The following is a 21,550-nucleotide window of genomic DNA, read 5'->3' on the forward strand; positions in this document are numbered from 1 at the left end:
TTCCCATTTCCCCCTCCTCCCTCCTGTCCCAGTAACCACTAATCTGCTTCCTGTCTCTATAGGTTTGCCCTTTACGGACATTTCATATAAATAGAATCATATGATGTGTGGCCTTTTGTATCTGGCTTCTTTTATTTAGTGTAATGTGTTCAAGGTTCATCCATGTTATAGCATGCCCCAGTACTTCATTCCTTTTTATTGCTGAAAACTATTCCATAGTATGTATATACCACATTTTGTTTATCCATTCATCAGTTGATAAGTATTGGGGTTGTTTCTACTTTCTGAATAATGCTGCTGTGAGCATTCATGTACAAGATTTTGTGTGGACGTAGTTTTCAGTTCTCGGGTATGTGTCTAGGAGTAAAGTTGCTAGGTCATATGATAACTCTGTGTTTAACTTTTTGAGTAACTGCCAAACTTTTCCTCAGTGGCTCCATCATTTTACATTCCCACCAGCCGTGTATGTGAGTTTTGATTTCTCTACATCCTTTCTCATTTGTTTTTAAAAATAGCATTATATTCTGTTGTAGGTCAATATCAGTTTATATTTAATCATCCCCCTATTGAAAGATGTTAGAATTGTTAACATTTTTTTGCTAATATCCTTTGCTCATTCTCATTTTGGCACCTTTATTGTATCTATTTGTAGGACCAATTTTACATTAGAAAGGTTAGTCCTTTGTGACATAAATTTAAAGTACATTTTTTTTCTAACTTTGCTTTTTGACTTATTTGCTTTTAGTATGTGTTTGTTTTTGCCATGATACATTTTTAAAAACTATTTTTTAGAATTTGAATTTATTGGGGCTTCCCTGGTGGCGCAGTGGTTGAGAGTCTGCCTGCCAGTGCAGGGGACACGGGTTCGAGCCCTGGTCTGGGAAGATGCACATGCCGCGGAGCAGCTAGGCCCGTGAGCCACAAGTACTGAGCCTGCGCGTCTGGAGCCTGTGCTCCACAACAAGAGAGGCCACGACAGTGAGAGGCCCGTGCACTGCGATGAAGAGTGGCCCCTGCTTGCCGCAACTAGAGAAAGCCCTCGCACAGAAACGAAGACCCAACACAGCCATAAATAAATAAATAAATGAATGAATGAATGAATGAAGACCAGCCTGGATTTAAAAAAAAAAAAGATTTTGAATTTATCAATCTGTTACAGCTTTTAGACCTTTCAGGCTTTTTGTTATCTTTTTGGCCTCGTCTCTTACTACTCTCCTTCTTGCAGATTTCATTCTAACCCCACTGACCTCTTTGTTGTTCTTTAAATATGCTAGGTGTGTTCCTACCTCAGGGCCTTTGTGTGTGCTGGTCCCTCTCTCTGGAAGACTTCCCTTGTTTCCTTATTTCTTTCAAGTCTTTGTTCAAATGTGAACTTCTTGTTGAGTCTTCCTATTTAAAATTGTGACACACCTGTGATAGATGTCAAATTTTGGGGTACTGAAATATGAATTCACTTTTTATGATTATAACAAATTAGGTGAGTGTTAGAATGCTGTTTGTTTCTTATGAAGGAACAAAAATTTCTAGGTGTAAAACCTTTCATATAGTGCTTAAATGCTTTTAATGACTAAATGCTTTTAATGAGACTGAATCTGTGGCTCTGTGCCCTTTCCCAGTATTTAAACATTTAACTTACGTCTTTGGCAAGTGTGATGGTTAATTTTGTGTGACAGGTTGAGCTGAGGGATGCCCAGAGGTCAAACATTATTTCATTATTTCTGGATGTGTCTGTGAGTGTGTTTCTGGAAACAATTAGCATTTGAATAGGTAGACTTTGTAAGAAAGATCATACTCACCAGTGTAGGTGAGCATCATCCAGTCCATTGAGGGCAGGAAGAGAACAAAAAGGTGGGGGAGGGGTGAATTTTTTCTCTTGCTTAATCTGAGACATCCATCTCCTTCTGTCTTCGGGTATTGGCACTCCTGTTTCTTGGTCTTTTGCCCTCAGACCAGGGCTTTTCTGCTTCTCAGCACTTTGGGTTTGGACTGGAACTACACCACTGGCTTTCCTGGGCCTCCAGCTTGCAGATGGCAGATAATGCCACCTTTAGCCTCTGTAATTGTGTGAGCCAATCTCTTATAATAAATTACTTTCTATGTATATATTTCTTTATATCCTGTTGGTTCTGTTTCTCTGGAGAGCCCTAAATAATGCAGCAAGTGTGTCTAATTCATTGCTACAGTCTGAATGTTCGTGTCCTCCCAAAATTCATATTTTAAAACCTAACCTCTAAGATGATGATGTTAGAAGGTATGGGGTCTTTGGGGGATGATTAGGTCATGAGGGCAGAGCCCTCGTGAGTGGAATTAATGCCCTTATAAAAGATACCCAAGAAAACTTCCTTGCTGCCTTCCATCATAGGATAACATAGCAAAAAGACGCTTAATCTCTGTGACCCAGAAACCAGCTCTCATCAAATACTGAATCTGCAGGTATCTTGATCTGGCCTCTCAGCCTCCAGAACTGTGAGAAATAAATTTCTGTTGTTTATAAGTTACCCAGTCTGTATTAGTTTGTTATTACAGTCCAAAAGGAATGAGACACTTAGATTGTTTTTCCTAGTTGCAAATCCTCTTTACTTTGATTGTTTACAGTGAAGTGAGAGAGAGGAATAATTAAGAAAACCTGGGACTTCCCTGGTGGCACAGTGGTTAAGAATCCACCTGCCAAATGCAGGGGACACGGGTTCGAGCCCTGGTCCGGGAAGATCCCACATGCCGCGGAGCAACTAAGCCCGTGTGCCACAACTACTGCCTGTCCTCTAGAGCCCACGAGCCACAACTACTGAGCCCATGTTCCGCAACTACTGAAGCCCGCGTGCCTAGAGCCTGTGCTCTGCAACAAGAGAAGCCCGCACACCGCAAGGAAGAGTAGCCCCTGCTTGCTGCAACTAGAGAAAGCCCGCGCACAGCAGCAAAGACCCAATGCAGCCAAAAATAAATAAATAAACTTATTAAAAAAAAAAACAGAAAAAGAAAATCTATGGTCAGAATGAGATTAGAGATTGTCCTCAGACCATCTCTCCTGATATTTTTTTTTTTCCAGGAAATTTCCTGGTGGAGACAGCCAGTTTGAAGGCAATATTTCTCCCATTCATTTTCTTTATGCCCTTCCCATTTTGAAAATTTAAATTAAAAATAATAAAAATATTCACCTATAATCTCATCTTCCACGATTGCTCTTTTTATTTTTTGCATATTAACATCTATGTGTATTCAGTCATATGATGCATACTATTCTGCTGTCTTTGCTCAACATCACATCATGAAGCAAATATTTTTTCAATAAAGTGTATTTCAAAAGCAGATGGGATGACTTGTTTTATGAGGCCAGCATAACCCTGATACTAAAACCTAACAGTGGCGTTCCATAAAAAGAAAATTACAGACTGATATTTCTCATGAATACAGGAGAAAAAGCTTAAAAAATTAGCAAATTTCATCCAGCAATATAAGAACAGGATAATACATTATAACCAAGTGGGGCTTATCTCAGGAATACAATATTGTTAACACTTGAAAATCAGTATAATATGCCACATTGACAAAATAAATTAGAAAAGCCATATGATTGTCTCAGTAAATGTTGAAAAAGCATTTGACCAAATTCAACATCTATTCATGGAAAAAAAGAAAAAACTCTCAGCAAACTAGGAATAGAAGGAAACATCTTCAACTAGGTTAAGGGCATCCATGAAGAACCTGCAGCTAACATTACACTTAATGGTGAGAGACTAAAGGTTTACCTCATCTGTGATCAAGAACAAGCCAAGGATGTTTGGTCTTAGCATTTCTGTTTGCTACTGTATGAGGCCCTAGCCAGTTCAGTAAAGCAAAACAAAGAATAAAAGGCATAGAGATTAGAAAAGAAAAAGTAAAACTATATTTGCCAGCAACATGATTGTTTATGTAGGAGACCCTAAGGAATATACAAAAGCTACTTGAACTGAAAAGTGAGTTTAGCAGGGTTGCACATTGCAAGATGATTATACAAAAATCATATACTAGTAGCAAACAACTGGAAACTAAAACCTTAAAAATTCCATTTTAAAATCATATGAAAAACATGAAATACTTAGTAAATTCAACAAATATGTGTAGAGCTTATATATTAATAACTAAAAAACATTGCTCAGTGAAGTCAAAGAAGACCTAAATGTAGACATACATCATATCCATGAATTGGAAGAGTCAATATTGTTAAGATGTCAGTATCACCCAGATTGATCTACAGAGTCAATTCATCACATTTGTACCAGAGTATTTTTTGTTTGTTTGTTTTCTTCATAGACGTTGACAAGCTGATTCTAAAATATATATGGAAATGCAAAGAACCTAGAATATCTGAAGAAATAATTGAAAAGGAAGAACAAATGGAATACTTACACTATATCACTTCACAGTGTACTATAAAGCTACAGTTTTGAAGATAACGTGGTACTGACCTAAGTATAGACAAATAAATCAGTGGATCAGTATAGGGGGCCAAGAAATAGATCTGTACTTCTCTGGTCAATTGTTTTTTGTTTGTTTTGTTTTGTCTTGAGAAAAGAAGCAAAACAATTCAGTTGGGGAGGGAAAACTTTTTAAACTAATGGTGCTGGAAAAGCTGATTATATGGGAAAACAAAGCAAAACAAAAAAACTTTGACGCCTACTTTCACATATAACATAAAATTTAGAAAAATACACACAATCTTGTTTTAGGCAAAGATAACTTAGAAAGCATACAGAAAGCAATAGCCAAAAAAAGAAAAACTTGATAAGTTAGACTACTTCAAAAATAAAAATCTTGCCTCTTCAAGAGAGACGGTTCAGAAAAAGAAGAGTCAAGCCACAGATGGGAGAAAATGTCTCCAAAACATATAGCTGACAAAAGACTTTATTCTTGAATATATAAAGATCTCTTACAATTTAAAAATAATTAGGCAAATATCCCAATTAAAAATGGAAAAAAGATTTAAATTGATCCTTCACAAAAAAGATATATGAATGGCCAATAAGCACATTGAGTTTTAGTGTGATTAATCATCAGAAAATGCAAATTAAATGCTATAGTGAACTATCACTACACACAACTAGAATAGCTAAAATTAAGAAGACTGATAGTACTGAATGTTGGTGAGAATGTGGAGCAACTGGTACTTTCAGAAATTGCTGTGGGTAAAGAAGCCAATCTGAAAAGGCTGCATACTGTATTATTCCCACTATACATTTTGGAAAAGGTAAAACTATGGAAACAATAAAAAGATCAGTGGTTGCCAGGGTTTGGCAGGAGAAAGGGATATATAGACAGAGCACAGAGGATTTTTAGGGCAATGAAACTGTTCTGTATGATACTATAATCAAGGACACACGTTACTACATTTGTCAAAATTTATAGCGATTATAGAAATTACACAGCAGTAGTGAACTCTTATGTATATTATGGGGTCTTTAGGTGATAATGATGTGTCAATGTTGGTTCATCATTTTTAACATACATGCTACTCTGGGGCAGGATGTTGATGGTGGAGGAGGGTATGCATATATGGGGCAAGGGTTATATGGAAATTCTCTATACCTTCAGTTTTGCTGAGAACTGAAAATGGCTTCGAAAAATAAAATCTATGTAAAAAATTGCTGTGATGTATAAAATGGTACAACTAGTTCGGGAAAAGTTTTGACAGGTTCTTATGAAGTCAAATATCCACCTCTCCTCTCATCTAGCAATTTTACTTTCAAGTATTTACTGAAGAGAAATGAAAATATATGTTTGCAAATGACTTGTATGCAAATGTTTATAAATCTTTCTTCGTAAACCTTCTCATAATAACCCCAATCTGGAAACAAATGCCTCTCAACATCGTCGTGTTGTCTCTCTGTACTTTATTCTCGGTTATTTCTTATGACTTTATGTCCAAGTCACTAAATCTCTCTTCAGCTGAGTCTAATCTGCTGTTAAACTCATTCATTGAGGTTTTCTTCCTTCCTTCCTTCCTTTCTTTCTTTCTGTCTTTCTTTCTTTCTTTCTTTCTTTCTTTCTTATTTACTTATTTTTTTAAATCAAGTTTTAAAATTTGGCTATTGTATTTTTCAGTTACAGAATTTTTTTCTAGAACTTTTTAAAAAGAAATACCTGCTATATTTATATAGTTTACAGGTCCTTGAGCAATTTTTGATTTGAAAAATTTGGCTTTTATGCCATAGGTAGAGTAGGCATAGTTGTATTTGGTAATTAATATTATTATTGGGAGAGGTTTGTTTGTTTTATGGGTGTATGGTGGTTCTTGTTCATGTAGTCTTATCTCTTTATGTGCCTATTTTTGATTGTTTGCTAGTTTTTGTATTTGTAAAGTTGTAGAAATACTTTGATAGTATGATTTTATCTTTCTTCAGAGGGGATTGTCTGTTTCTGTTGGGTGCCTTGGATTCTTCTTAATTCCGTTTCAGAATTTTTCTGGCCACCCAGGGAACTTAAAGCTCGGTTGTAGCCCATGAGATCGTTGATTTACTTCCTGCTCCCCCTTACTTCCAAGGTAAGGATCCCCTTGAGGATCTCTGCCCTGTGTGTGGGGTGGAGTACTAGGGCTTACTCCCTTGGCAGGCTTGGACTCCAGTTTTTGTCCCCTAGATCGTCAACCCTGTCAAAAGCACTGCTTGGATTCCCAGCCACCACTTATGAATCAGGAAACATCCCAAGGCCAAAGCAATTCCAGATGTCAGGCTGACCTCTCTAGGTTTTCTTAGTGCCTTGAATCTTGGCCTTGTAATTCTTCAGTATTTTACTAGCTCTTTGGTCCTTTTAGAAAGTGCCCCTCCAGACCCTCTGTCAATGATTTTTGTTGACTTCATTGGGAATATTCTTCTGAATTTTCTGTCTAATTTTCTGAAATTAGCATCTAATTCTTACTAGCTGCTAGTGGTAGGCAGAATACTGTCCTCTCCAGCCCAAGATCAATTCCTGTGATCTCTTTAAAAATTATGTGGTTGTGTAAGTTAATATATAAGCTGTGCTTTATTGCATTTTTCATTTATTTTCTAATATTGGTTGATTTTTTTTTTGGTTTGGCAAATATTTTCTTATATGATGTAGACTATAGACTATGAAAAGCATAGTCCAAAGTCTTGAGTGATGAATATGAGTCAGCCAAACAGTTTGGGGGCAAGGGTAGAGGGAGCTGAAGCCCTCACACAGACTTGGGAGATGTGCGGGAAGATGGTAACTAGGAAGATAATTGATGGATAGTTTCATTTTATCCATGTGTGTCTTTAAAACATATTTCTTAAATGGCTATTTCAGAGGTTTTCCTGTTTAGATCATTTTTTTTCCCCATAGGCAGAACCCAAATTTGTGTTCACAACTTATTTTGAAACTGACTTTAAAAATATCATTTTCTCTCTTTTTCTTTTAAACTTTTATTTTTTAAAAAAAAATTTATTAATTTATTTTTGGCTGCGTTGGGTCTCTGTTGCTGCGCATGGGCATTCTCTAGTTGTGGTGAGTGGGGTCTGCTCTTTGTTGTGGTGCGTGGGCTTCTCATTGCAGTGGCTTCTCTTGTTGCGGAGCACGGGCTCTAGACGTGCGGGCTTCAGTAGCTGTAGCTTGCGGGCTCTAGAGCGCAGGCTCAGTAGCAGTGGTGCTCGGGCTTAGTTGCTCTGCAGCTTGTGGGATCTTCCTGGGCCAGGGCTTGAACCCATGTCCCCTGCATTGGCAGGCAGATTCTTAACCACTGCGCCACCAGGGAAGTCCAGTCATTTTCAATACCACTTATAATAGAAAATGGATTAAATGAGGGCATGTTGAGTAATTATTTTTGCTGTTGCTACTAATTCTGTAACTGTAGCCCCAGGAGTCTAGTGAATTTTTTTTTTTTTTTCTTTTCTTTTTGGCCACGCTGCACTGCATGCGGGATCTTAGTTCCCGAACCAGGGATGGAACCTGTGTGCGGCCCTACCACTGGACTGCAAGGGAATTCCGTTTTTGTGTGTGTGTGAATTTTTATGCAGAGCACTAAATCATGAATTAGTTTCTGGAAGCTGGGAGTTTTAGATATACTTTGTCATGTAAAATTTGTGCATGAATGAATGTATTTTTCTTGGTTTTGGTAAATCCCAAATAATATTAATTTCTCACTGTGCCCAAGAGCACAAAGAGACTATTCAACAAATATGTGTGTACTTGTGGCCAGCCACTGTTTCAGGTGCCAGGGATACAATAGTGAATAAGACATAGATTCTAATTGTGCATAGGGTAAGACAGATAATAAACAAATTAATATATTAATGTTAGAATGTGACAAGTACAATGGAAGAAAGTAATGTCATGGTATTTTAGTCAAGATTGTAAGGGAAGGCTCCTTGTGAAGTGGACCTTTTAATAGAAACCCAAAGGAAGTCAGAGAGGGAGTCCTGTCACTCTGGTGGGAGAGCATTCTAAGCAGAGGGAACAGCAGATGCAAGGCCCTGAGGTGGGTGCATGCTTGGTGTACCCAGGGACCACTAACTAGTCCAGTAGAGCTAGAGCCAAATGAGCAAGGATGGGTGAGTGATAGACAAGGTTGGATGGTTAGTCAGAAGTCATGTAGGGTCTTAGAGGCTAGGTTCAGGACGTGGCATTTTATTCTGAGCAGGATGGGCAGCTAGTGGGTGGTTACTGTCCTTGTTTGAATATTTGTTACTCTGTGCATTTAAATTTTCTTCTGCTTTGTGGCTATAAGCACTATCTTCAGACAATGAAAATTGGAAATTGGGTTCTTGACATCTTTGCCAAAAAAAAAAAAAAAAAAAAAGAAAAGATTCTGTTTTAGCCATTTCTAGTATCTGTATCTTCGCTATGTCATTTGAAGCTGTGCTTCATTGTATATTTAAATTATCTTCTACCCTGCCAGTTTGTTGGAGCCTGCTTTAATCCATTTATTTGAACATTATATTCCCCCCAGCCCCCAAATCTGGTATATTAGTATAACTTTGAGTAATATTTTCATGTTGGCTGGTAGGGAGGTTTTTGGTTCTTATTGAAATTAGCATCTAATTCTTACTAGCTGCTAGTGGTAGGCAGAATAATGTCCTCTCCAGCCCAAGGATGTCCACATCCTAATCCCTGGAAGGCTGGTGAATAGATACCCTCACATGTCAAAAGGATTCTGTAGATGTGGTTAAAGTTAAGGGCTTTTTGAGGGGGAGATTGGGCCCACTAGGATAATAGAGGACAGTCTAATCACATGAGTCCTTAAAGGTAGAAGAGGAAACCAGAAGGGTGGGTCAGAGAGATGCAGCATGAGTCATTCAAAGCCACTAACGGCTTTGAAGATGGAGGAAAAGGATCCTTGAGTCAAAGAATGAGGCGACCTGTAGAGCCTAGGAAGTGCCCTCATCTTACTGCCAGCAAGAAAATGGGGACTTGGATCCTAGAGTCACTAAAGCCTGCCAACAACCCAAGTGAGCAGGAAATGGATTCTTCCCCAGAGCCTCCGGAGTGGAAAGCAGCTTGCTGACACCTTGATTTTAACCCCGTGAATCCTGTACTGCAACTACAGAGCTGCATGATAATAAATTTGTGCTGTTTTAGGCCACTAAGTTTGTGGTGATTTGCTAATGACAACAATATAAAAACTATTGAAACATACCCAACTTCTCAAAGCAGATAACATTAGCAAATTAAATTTGTTAAATATAGAATTTTGGATGATTCATTCACTCCAAATAGTATCTGTTAAGTGCCTACTATTTGCCAGGAAATGTGGTAGGAGCTAGGAATAAGAGAGGTCCCTATCTTCACCAAACTCTGGTCTACAGTTGTGCAGTCAATTTTTAATTTTATATTTTTAATCTTATATAAAATTTTAAGCATATAAATGTAGAGAGACTAATGAACTCCCATATGCTTATCACTTAGGTTTAGTAATTAACAACTCATGGCCACATTTATTTCAATTATACCCCATCCACAGCTACCCTCCCCTACTTCTCAGATTATATTTAAGAAAATTCCAGACATCATATCATATCTGGATAGTCAGTTTTATATGAAGCTTTGCTATGTAGTTATTTCCCGTTCCCCACTGACATTAGAAAAATGCAGACTTTAATTTTATCATCTTTAACAAAGTAACTTTATCATCTGTGAGTTCATTTGCAATCGTTAGCTATTTTTTTGTCATGAAATTTTGCCTAGGATTCCTTTGGTGCAAATTAGAAAATTACGTAGATCATTTCAACTTGCAAAAGTGCTGCAGAAAATTGTTTTGGGGTTATAAGTAAATTTTAGTGAGTAGGTAAATTCACAAACATGGAATCTGTGAATAAAGAGCATCGATAGATTATACGTGTGAAGTGATTTTTCCATTTCCTGTGTTCTTGATTTAGGTTGATAACGTCACCTTCTCTGAGTTCTAAATCTAGAAGCCTTGGTCTTCCTTGATTAGTCTTAGTCTTTCTCCCCCACTTTAAGCATCCAATCTGTCACTGAGTGCTATTAGTTTTATTTTGTTAAGTGTCATTCAAGTCTTACTGCTCTTTTCCATTGCCATTGTCATTATTTTAATGGTGGTCCTTATAATGTCCTAACTGGATAATTTATTGCTGGTATTGTTTATTTCTGGGATTAATCGGAGCATTCTCCCACTTCAATATGTCCCCCAACCTCTTATGCCTCCCTTCATTCTACAATCCCTGATTTTTGACACATCAGGCATAGGGTTGAGTCAGTCACATTCTTCAGTTCAAGGGTCACTATCATTGTTGGTTTGTGTAAGGCCCATCTCCCCCTCCATTTAATATTAATCCATTTACGTATTCCCATTTATCCCCATTCATTACTCCTTTTCTTTCCCATAAACAGCCATTTTAATATGTTTAATGGATGTATTTTTATATGTATATGTCCGAGTACAAGATGTTATACTTATGTGTACATGTATTTTTCTTTTTTTTTTTTTAACATCTTTATTGGAGTATATTTGCTTTACAATGGTGTGTTAGTTTCTGCTTTATAACAAAGTGAATCAGCTATAGTGTACATGTATTTTTAATATACATAAATAGAATTGTGTTATAGAACTCATTGTTTTTTGCTTTTTCCTCTCAGAATTGTTTTTAAGAGTTACCTGTCATGCTAAATGAACACCTAGTCTATTGCTGTTAAAACTGCTCCATTGTGTACATCCACATTTTACTTATCCAGTTCCTCAGTGCTGGACACCTGGGGTGCCTCCAAATTTGCAACACCACAAATAATGAATGTCTTTATATTATTTATCTATTACTGCACGATAAGCTACTCTAAAATTTAGAAGTTTAAAACAACATTGTTTCAATACCATATGATACCACTTATATGCAGAATCTAAAATAGGACACAAATGTGAAGTTATCTATAAAACAGAAACAGACTCACAGACATGAAGAACAGACATGTGGTTCCTAAGGGCATGGGGGTTGGGGGAGGGATGGAGTCGTAGTTTGGGGTTAGCAGATGCAAACTACTATATATAGAATGGATAAACAACAAGGTCCTACTGGATAGCACAGGGAACTCTATTCAGTATCCTGTGATAAACCATAATGGAAAAGGATATAAAAAAGAATATATATGTATAACTGAATCACTTTGCTGTACAGCAGAAATTAACACAACATTGTAAATCAACTATACTTCAATAAAAACAAAGCAAAACGTTGTTTCACAGTTTTTTAGTATCAGGAATCAGGATACTGTGTAGCTTGGTGCCTCTGACTCAAGTGTCTCATGAGGTTGTAGTTGATCTTATGGCTGGGGCTGTGGTCTCATCTGAAGGCTCAACTAGGAAGGACCTGCTTCCTAGCCTTCTCACTTGGCTGTTGGCAGGATTCAATTTCTCTAGGGCTGTTGGACTCAGTTCCTTACTGGCTGTTGACTGGAGGCCTCCCATAGTCCTTTGCAAGGTGTACTTCTCTGTGTGTCAGCTCACAACAAGGCAGCTGGCTTCCCTTGGAGAAAGCAAACAGAAGAGCAAGAGCAGGTGCCCAACACAAGCCACGGTTGTTTTGTAAGCCAGTCTCCTCTCAGAAGTGGCACGCGTTCACTTTTACTGTATTCTCTTGCTTCTAAGCAAGTCTCTAGATCCATCCTACACTCAAGGGGAGGCAATTACACAAGGACATGAATAGCAGGAAGTAGGGATTATTGAGGGTCATTTTGGAGGTTGCTCACCACAGTCCTCAGACATATTTCTGGATTTTTCTTTGGCATATACATATGCTGGGTTATAAATTGTTCTCTAAAATAACTGTGTTGGTTAATATTACTATCAGCAGTACATGAGGGTTTATATATCATTATGTGCCTGCCAATACTTTACATTTTCTAGGACATCAAGGGATATTACACTGTTTTAAACGGACTGTTTTTTATCTTTTGCTCTTTTTTTCCCTAGTGAAGTTGTTGGCTTTTTCTTGGCTTTTTGTGGGAGTTGCTTGTAATATTCTAGATATTAGTTCTTTGTTCTTCTTCCATTTTATCATCTGCCAGTTAACTTTGTTCAGGGTTTCATTTGTTGAGCAATAATCCTTAATTTTGATGTAACTAAATGCTTTATTTATTTACTTACTTTATGCTTTGTGCTCTTAGGCTTTTATTTAAGAAGTCCCTTCTTGTGCTTATGTTACAAACTTATCATTGTACATTTTCTTCTGTTAATTTTAGTGTTGCCATTCACATCCAAGTGAATGTAGGTCTTTAATTCTTCTGTAGTCAGTCTTTGAATATGTTGTAAGATAGGGAGCCATCATTATTTTTCTTTATGAAATAAGCCAGTTTTTCCCAGCACCATCTTCTGTACAATCTGTTCTCCATTGATTTATGGATCCATTTTGTTTTATGTTTCCATAGAAACACAGGTTTGACCTGTACTTTCAGTTCTCAGTTGAGTTCCATTGGTTTGTCTAACTTTTTTGTGTGTGCTTGCAAATACCATACCGTTTTTATTGCTACAGCCGTGTAACATGGCTTGATATCTGGTAGAGGAAGTCCCTCTCTTCACTTTTCAGTTTCAAGATTGACTTGGCTATATGTTTATTCTTTCATAAAAATGTCAGAAATCAATTTATGAAGTTTCTGAAAAAAACTCAATGAGAATTTTGGTTGTGATTAAGATTAATTTGTGTAGAATTATCTTCATGGTATTTAATCATTCCATTCAGATCATCCTGTTTGCCCTTTATTAATGTTTTAATACTAATAAGTGGATGCTGGCCAGCAAAATGAATAGAAGATATCCTCTAAGTCAGTCAACAGCATCCTGGATCCTTTTTTCATGAAATTCCCTTTACATTTTTGTTGCAAAGAGTATTCCTTTTGTATTATGATCGTGTATTATATGGCCTCAACATATTTCTTCCTTTTTGCTGTTCTGAGTTATGTATGCCTGGTACACTATGCTGATGACTCTGTTCAGGAAGTCCTAGTTAGTTCCAATCAAAATCAGAGCAATAAAGATCCCTCCCATTTGTGATGTTCTCCCATTTGTGATGTTGTTTGGCCCAATTTATTTTGAAGGAGAACAGCCCTCTGTTCTAAATCTACATTCTTTCATTAAAGTTGTCAGACATAGTATTTATTAATAGTCATAGTTTTTAGTTTAAACAAATTAAAGCAGTTTCTTCCTGGATCAGGGACCTAGTGTAAGATGTTAAATTGTAAACCACTGCTGTTGTTTTTTTTTTTTTATTATTGATGCAATGACTAAATGCATTAACAAGTGTACTGGAGGTAGTCACCTACCTAGATAGGATGTACTGTGGCAAGATACTTGTTCTTCAGGATTTGGCTTTAAGCCCTGACCCAACTGAAAAGCCTAGCAAATTGACTACAGAGTATGGATTCCTGACAGGCATAGGCTGTATGAATAAATGATTATTGTGATTCAAAATCCTTTGGGTTTTGAGCACCGAGATCATCATTATTGAAGAATTAATGAATCCTAATGCAACACATCAGGGTTGTTTTTCATTCAATTCAAGAAATAAGTTCAAATGTAAGATGTGCCTTTTATGTGGTTAATATTTACAACAATAATTATGGAAATTTCAGGAAAGAGAATTGTTCTACAGTACTAGTCAGACTTCTGAGTAGAAATGAGATTTATTCGTTACATAATAAGATCATTTGCATGGGTCTCTTGTGTTTTGTTTTTGTATACTTTGCTTTTAAAAGATATTTCGTCAGCAAAATAACTCTGTAAATATCCGATAGAATTAGAACTTAAAAATCTGGTAAGCTTCTCCATTTCTAGAATCAAGTTCTCTTTAATTTGTTTAATGAGCTTCATTTAAGTAGGTGTTAAGTATTTTTCTTTGGGCTTTCCGTGAATATTTCAGTTCTGTAAAAATATCTTATATTCTTTTGGAGCTGTTACTCTTTTTGTTGTGTTGTTGAGATTTTCACTTTCCTGGGCTAACATGATACTCTTCCCCATGATAATTGTGTTTAAACTTTTGCAATAATTGAAGATTTCTTGATGCATTTGTTCCTGTTCCTGCTCAGCCAAAATTTTGTTTCCTTTTTATTTGTTCTAAGATTTGTTTCTAAAAGGGGTTAATGATCTTCGGAGGACAACGGTAGTCCTTCATAAAAGAAATATGCTTAATAAAACAGGAACAATTTGTTTACTGTTCACATTTTGCTGAACAGGCAGAGTTGACCTTGAGAAAGTAGACACTTAGAGATAGAAGATCTAGGGTATACCATAGTTCTCACTGTAAAGTTATTATCAACTCAAAAAGACATTGTTGTCTTCCCTACACTGTGACTTCTTTTCAGTTTTACAATCTAAATATTTGTTTCCGTGTTATAACTAAACAGCGAATGAACATAAGGGCTTTAGAGTGGACCTTCAAAGCAGAACACTGCTGGTAACTGTTTCCATTATACACTAATATATTGATACTTGTCATTCATTAGTAGATGGGACCTGGAAAATAGGAAAGTAATGGGATATTTGACCCAAGTACAAGAACTAATGACAAGGAAGGGTTTCATATTTTTGTTTGACTTAATTTTTATGTTAAACATACTAGTATTTTTTAATAATCTGGAAGCATATTGAATATTTTGATTTGAGTTTTTAAATGTATAGTTTATTTAGAAAAGAGCAATATCTTAATCTTCCAAAGTGATCATTATTCTGATTTGTTTCCTGTTTCTTCAGAGATATTACATATGAAATATCAGTAGAAGCTGTGTCAACAATGGTGGTTTTCCTTTCCTGCCAACTCTTCCACAAGGAAGTTTTGCGACAGAGCATCAGTCACAAGTATTTGATGCGAGGTCGATGGTATGTTTCTATTTTAAATTTGTCAAGTTTTTTATTGTATTAATCTATAGTTCTCGTCTTGTCCTCTTTCCTTAGTGTTGTTCCATATTTCCAACCAGACATTTCCTCTGGTTGTTCTGTCAGAACTTCAAACCCAGCACATGAGGATCTGCTTTCCTGTCTAAACTGTCCATCCTCCCTGCCCCTTTCATCCCCTAGCTTCATTACCTTCTCTAGTGATTTCTTTGTAGAGTTGAAACTTTGGAGCCATCTTTTCTTCCTTCTGCATCATTCTCTATGTCTAAGCATTCATCCAGTCATATTTGTTCATTGAAATTATTTGTATCTTCCCCTTCCCACCAGTCCCATTGAAACGACTACTGCAGTGTATGCCCCCTCACCATGTGTTTGGACTTCCCCAGCAGCCACTTAACTGACTGTTCCTACTTTCATTTAGTCAACAAATGTTTATTGTGTGCTAACCATGTGCCAGGCATGTGTTAGGATGTGGAGCTGTGCTCCTGAGCAGAGCAGAAGCTTACAGTCTCCTGGTGGGGAGGGACGGGAGTAGATAAATATTAAACACACACACACACACACACACACACACACACAGAGAGAAGCACCTTTGTCTTTTTCACATCCCTCTTGCTACCTTGATTATACTTGTGGCACATTCACAGAATCCTTTAGGGCTCTTTTGGAACATATTTGAAAATCACTGATAATAAGGATAAAAGGCCTTAAGCGTTGGCTGAAGAGTCTATTCAAAAGTTTTCTCCAGATTGCAGGAATTGATTTATCACCAATTTGTGGACACATATCCCTTTTAACCTGTTTTCTCTCCCTTCTCCTCTCATTCTGTTACTTAAAAGCAAAGGGTATTAACATTAGAAGAAATCTGTATATATATGGATATGTTTTTTGTATGCATGCATAGATTGAATAACTTCATACTTTATTTTAAACAATGTGAGATATTTAACAACTATTATATTGGTTATATGTTGAATATTTTGGATATATTGGGTTAAGTCAAATATACTATTCAAGTCAATTTCCATACTTTTAAATTCTTGCTTTTTCCTACTGACTCTGTGTTACTACCTCCCTTCAAGTGCCAAGTACTGTATTATATACTGAATTTATAATATCTCACCTGTTATACAGATTACAAATAAGGTAACTGAAGCTTTGGAGTTGAAGCGATTTGATGAATGACATACGGCATAGTAAGAGGAAAGCCAGATTTAAGCCTCAAGTCTGATCTCACAGCCCATGGTCTTCACTGTTGTGACAGTGCCAGATTTCTTTGAATTGTGCTAATCCCTTTTATGTCGGTAGATTATATAGGTTATATTTATCACGCTACAAAGCCAGTTGACTCCCCAAAATCTGAGTTTATTTTCTTCTTTTTTCTTTTTGTGTAGCCTCCCATATACCAGCAAACTTGTAAAGACCTTGTTGTATAACTTCATCAGGCAAGAAAAGCCGCCTCCTCCAGGAGCACACGTTTTCCCTCAGCAGTCAGATGGGGGAGGGCTGCTGTATGGACTGGCGTCAGGAGTAGCAAGTAAGTCTCTCCAGATTTTGTCAGGTCTTTGATATACGTAGGTTTTGTCCAGTTAGTCATGAGAAATTCTGTTCAGTTGGCTGCCACTACTAACTGTCAGATTGCATCTGTGCAGCTGGTTAAATGTGAAATACTGGAAATAATTTAAAATATTTTTTCCATTTGGTGCACTGATTTATACAAGGAAATATATGCAAATCATGAATAGACTGTTTACCTATAAGAGAACATTTTTCAAGAAGAATATTTATAAATATGCATATTGCGTGCATTCTAGCTGTACAATATAAATACAGTGATGCTCTTGGAAACTTTTTACCGCTTGTGTTTTATGAGGAAATTATTCTATTTTAGGGGCTTTCTTGGTTAGGATTTTACATGACTAATTAGGTATAGTTTTCTTATTATACTCAATGTTTCATTTGTTCGGTGACAAATTAGCACATTTTGAAGAGTCTTGTAATAAATTCTGAAGTGAGTTTTATCAGATTGGAAGCAAATTTCATTAACTGAAGAAAGTCCTTTCCCACCATCCAGTAAAGCCTCATTTCTGCTTCACAACGTTTAGACCTGAAGAGACCAGAAATACAAGAAGCCCTGGGTCATGTGAGGTTACGTCAACTGAACTTGTGCTTTGTTCTGAAGGAGAAACAAAAACTAGACTGGCACTTTGGCAGTTGTAAGGTCTGCCTGGGTGCTCTTACTAAAGAAACAGTATACAGTCTGCTTAATTACACAGTGCAGAGAGTTCAGCTGTCTGAAGGAATTTTAAATGGAGCTGAGTTCCACAGCTGAATTAGGCTGGGGCGTGCTCTCCACACTCAGGCAGGGGCGTCAGTTTGTTAGGAAAATGGAGTACTGTGGGATAATTTATGGGATGAGGAGTCTCAGGAACCCCTTTGGATGAAAAGACCTCTGTTCTAGGTTTGCCTTCCTTTGATTTCTTTCAGTATTATGAGTTGAATTACATTTGTAATCACTCATGGCTCTGTCTTTGGTGCTGAGTATGCTACCTAGACCCCCAGACCTGCAGAAGTTCATCCTCCGAGTCACCCCTCCCACTGCCCTCATTGTTTCCGATGAGGAAGCTGTACAAGGCTTGCTCATGTTCGGCCTCCGAAGGCAGCACAGGAATCCTGTGTGCCTGTGGGAATCGGGTGTCCTGTGGGAAGGCTTGATTAATCCATTAGTGTTTTCTTTTTTCAGTCATTAAACTGGTGTAAGTATTCAAAAACTGAGTATTTTCCTGTTCTCCAGTATGGTTGGACATTTTTTTTGGAGGAGGTAGTAGAAGTTCATTACCTGCTTTCTTCAAAACAGTGGCAGTGCTTTGCAGTTTTTAAAAATATAGACTTGTGTGTAGTTCTTGATTTTTCTTGCAGTTACGTGTCATCATAAAGAAGTCCAGTATGGTATGTGGCGTCATTAGTACTGGGTGCCAAAAAACTTGACTTGTTAACTTTAGATCTACTCTGCGTATCGGAAGGAAGTTCCTTACTTTTCTTAGCTCCCAGTTTCTTTGTCTATCAGATGTCGATCACGGTTGGAATAGATGATCTCTGAGACTATTTCCACATAACTTTTAATGGTTCTCTGGTCTTTTCCCCTACCACTGAGAAATTTAATATTCAGCTAAGGGCATTAAAAGAGACTTATAGTGTGCCTGTAGTCATAAGATGTTTTACATAGCTTCTTAAATCTTCATAAAATTATTCATGTAAAAGTATAAGTGATGGAGTAATTTATTATTTTACAGTATGTGACACAAAGAATTATGAAAAAACAGCCAAAGGATGTTTTCCTTTTAAGTAGCATAGCTATGTATTGTGGGCAAAAAAATAAAAGTAAGAATGGTCATAGTCATGTAATTTTGAATTAAGCCACATTACATGAAAGTCAATCAAGTTGACAAAGGAAATTTGACTTTAGTTTTGTCATTTTTTGATTTGATGATCTTTTGGCTGGTAGTTAAGGAATTTTCTTACTTTAATATTAGCTTGAGAAAAATATGATTTGGAAGTTCCTCACTGAAAAAAAAAGTGAGATTCCAAAGCCAAATGTAAATTATAAACCCTTTTGGGTTTTTCATGGCATTTTCGTTGGGATTAAATTTTTCCTGGATATATCAATAGAAAGCATTTCCTTTCATAGCAGGATGTGTATAGTATGGTTTGCTTAAATTAGTTCCTTTAAATCAGGGTGCCTTATTTAAAAAAAAACTTAACAGTTTTGGACAGTGAGGTTTTGTTGTTACTGGAAGGGACGAGGAGAATCTTTTTGCCAGAACTGGGGTCCCGAGGAGTGTGAGCTACACATCTGGACCTTCAAAGGAGTTAGGCAGGGCCCTCCCCATTTTATTCTCACTTTTTTCAGATTTGTATCTGGCTGTTACACTGTTTCCCAGACTTTAGCAAAAACTCTGTTGCTTCTTGGCATGCCTGACATTCTTCCTTTTTCATACTTTTATTTGGGTTATCTTTTTAACCTAGAGTCCTACTTCCTCCTCTCTCAGACTGATTTTTCTGCTCCTCCATGCCTTTTTGTTTTTGGCTGCATTGGGGCTTTGTTGCTGTGCACGGGCTTTCTCTAGTTGCGGCAAGTGGAGGCTACTCTTCGTTGTGGTGCACGGGCTTCTCATTGCGGTGGCCTCTCCTGTTGCAGAGCATGCGCTCTAGGCGTGTGGGCTTCAGTAGTTGTGGTGCAGGCTTCAGTAGTTGTGGCTTGCGGACTCTAGAGCGCAGGCTCAGTAGTCGTGGCGCACGGGCTTAGTTGCTCCACAGCATGTGGGATCTTCCCGGACCAGGGCTTGAACCCGTGTCCCCTGCATTGGCGGGCAGATTCTTAACCACTGCGCCACCAGGGAAGTCCCTGCTCCTCCATCCTTTAAAACCATTCTCAAGTACCACCTTCTCCACAAAAGACTTCCTTTCTATGTCCTGGCTAGATGTGATCTTTTCCGGAGGCACTTAACACCCTACTTTGTCTTATGATCACTAGGTACAAGCATCATTATCCCTGCATTGGCTCTACATACGATAAAATGAGAGCTGACATATATCTAACACTTCAGAGTTTACAGAGCAACATTTATGTAGCTCACTTTATTCTCATAGCAACTTTGTGAAATAGATGGTTTTACTTTTTTAATATAGTTGATGAAGAGATGTTCCTAGTTATTAAATTATTTGTCTAAGATCACATAGGAAAGAGGTAATGTTGGTTTGCACTTTGACTCCTGACCTTTGCTATCTGGACTTTCTTTTTTTTTTTTTTTTTTTTTTCATTTTATTTCATTTTTCTTTTTCAATTTTTAAAAAGTATTTTATTGAAGTATAGTTGATTTACAATGTTGTGTTAGTTTCAGGTGTACAGTAAAGTGATTCAGTTATACATATACATATATCCACTCTTATTTAGATTCTTTTCCCATATAGGTCATTACTATCTGGTCTTTCATTGTCACCACTTGAGTCCTGAGTGTGTAAGCTGCTTCATGACTTATGTGAGGGTGTGTGCTGCAGCAATGCACCTTATATCTGTGGACTGTCAGTAAATACTTGTTGTATGTAATTAAATACCAAAAGCTAATACTTGTCTGCACTCAAGATAGATGTGAACTCAGTTAAGATAACATGTCTATCATTGACTGAATGCCTTACGTTTGCCAATCACTTTAGTAGTTAATTTACATACATGATTTCACCTACTCTTTATTTAGTATCTTTCTTTTTTAACATTTTATTGTGGAAAATTTCAAAGATGTACAGACATAGAGAATGGTAGAATGAACCTACTATCTATGCATAACCCATCTTCAAGAATTATCAACACTTTGCTATTTTTTCCACTTACCTTTCTCCTCCTCTTTTAAAAGAGCTTTTTATTTGGAAATAAGGTCAGACATATATAAAAATACCAAAACTAAAAAAATCCCCCAAATTATATACCTTTAACGAGGCTGATTTATTGTTAACATTTTATCCCATTTGTATTGTATTTGTATTCCTCCCCCCCATCTACACACACACACACACACACACACACACACACATTTTTTAAACCATTTTTGAGGATAAGTTATATACATCATGGCCCTTTACCCCTAAATACTTGAACGTGTATTTCCTAAAAGGGGATGTCTCTTTTTTTTTTAACTTTTGTTAAAAAAAATTGAAGTATAGTTAATTTACAATGTTGTGTTAGTTTGAGATGTACAGCAGGGTGATTCTGTTATTCATATATATATATTCTTTTTAGAATATATTACAAGATAATTGAGTATAGTTCCCTGTGCTACACAGTAGGTCCTTGCTTACCTATTTATATATAGTGTGTATATGTTAATCCTAGACTCCTAATTTATCTCCCCCTCATCCCCTTTGGTAACTATAAGCTTGTTTTCTATGTCTGTGAGTCTCTTTCTGTTTTGTAAATAAGTTCATTTGTATCATTTTTTTAGATTCCACATATAAATGATATCATATGATATTTGTCTTTCTCTGTCTTGACTTCACTTAGTATGATAATCTCTACATCCATCCATGTTGCTGGAAATGGTATTTTCATTCTTTTTTTAAAATTAATTAATTAATGTATTTTATTTTTTCTTTCTGGCTGCATTGGGTCTTCGTTGCTGCGCACGGTCTATCTCTAGTTGCAGCGAGCGGGGGCTACTCTTCATTGCGGTGCGCAGGCTTCTCATTGCG

At 36.9% G+C, this 21,550-nt stretch overlaps 1 protein-coding gene across 5 annotated transcripts in view; it reads left to right on the top strand.

The window, feature by feature from the left end:
* Window positions 1–21,550, top strand: part of DYM (dymeclin) — a 387,454-nt gene that overhangs the window by 91,730 nt on the left and 274,174 nt on the right. For all 5 annotated transcript variants that reach the window (XM_082416575.1, XM_082416571.1, XM_082416573.1 and 2 more), the window contains exons 7-8: window positions 15,167–15,292; window positions 16,702–16,844. In XM_082416575.1, coding sequence (XP_082272701.1) covers window positions 15,167–15,292; window positions 16,702–16,844 — 269 coding nt within the window. The remainder of the gene's footprint in view (window positions 1–15,166; window positions 15,293–16,701; window positions 16,845–21,550) is intronic.

Source organism: Balaenoptera physalus, assembly GCF_965194825.1.
Source record: "Balaenoptera physalus genome assembly, chromosome: 12".
Lineage (NCBI taxonomy): Eukaryota > Metazoa > Chordata > Mammalia > Artiodactyla > Balaenopteridae > Balaenoptera > Balaenoptera physalus.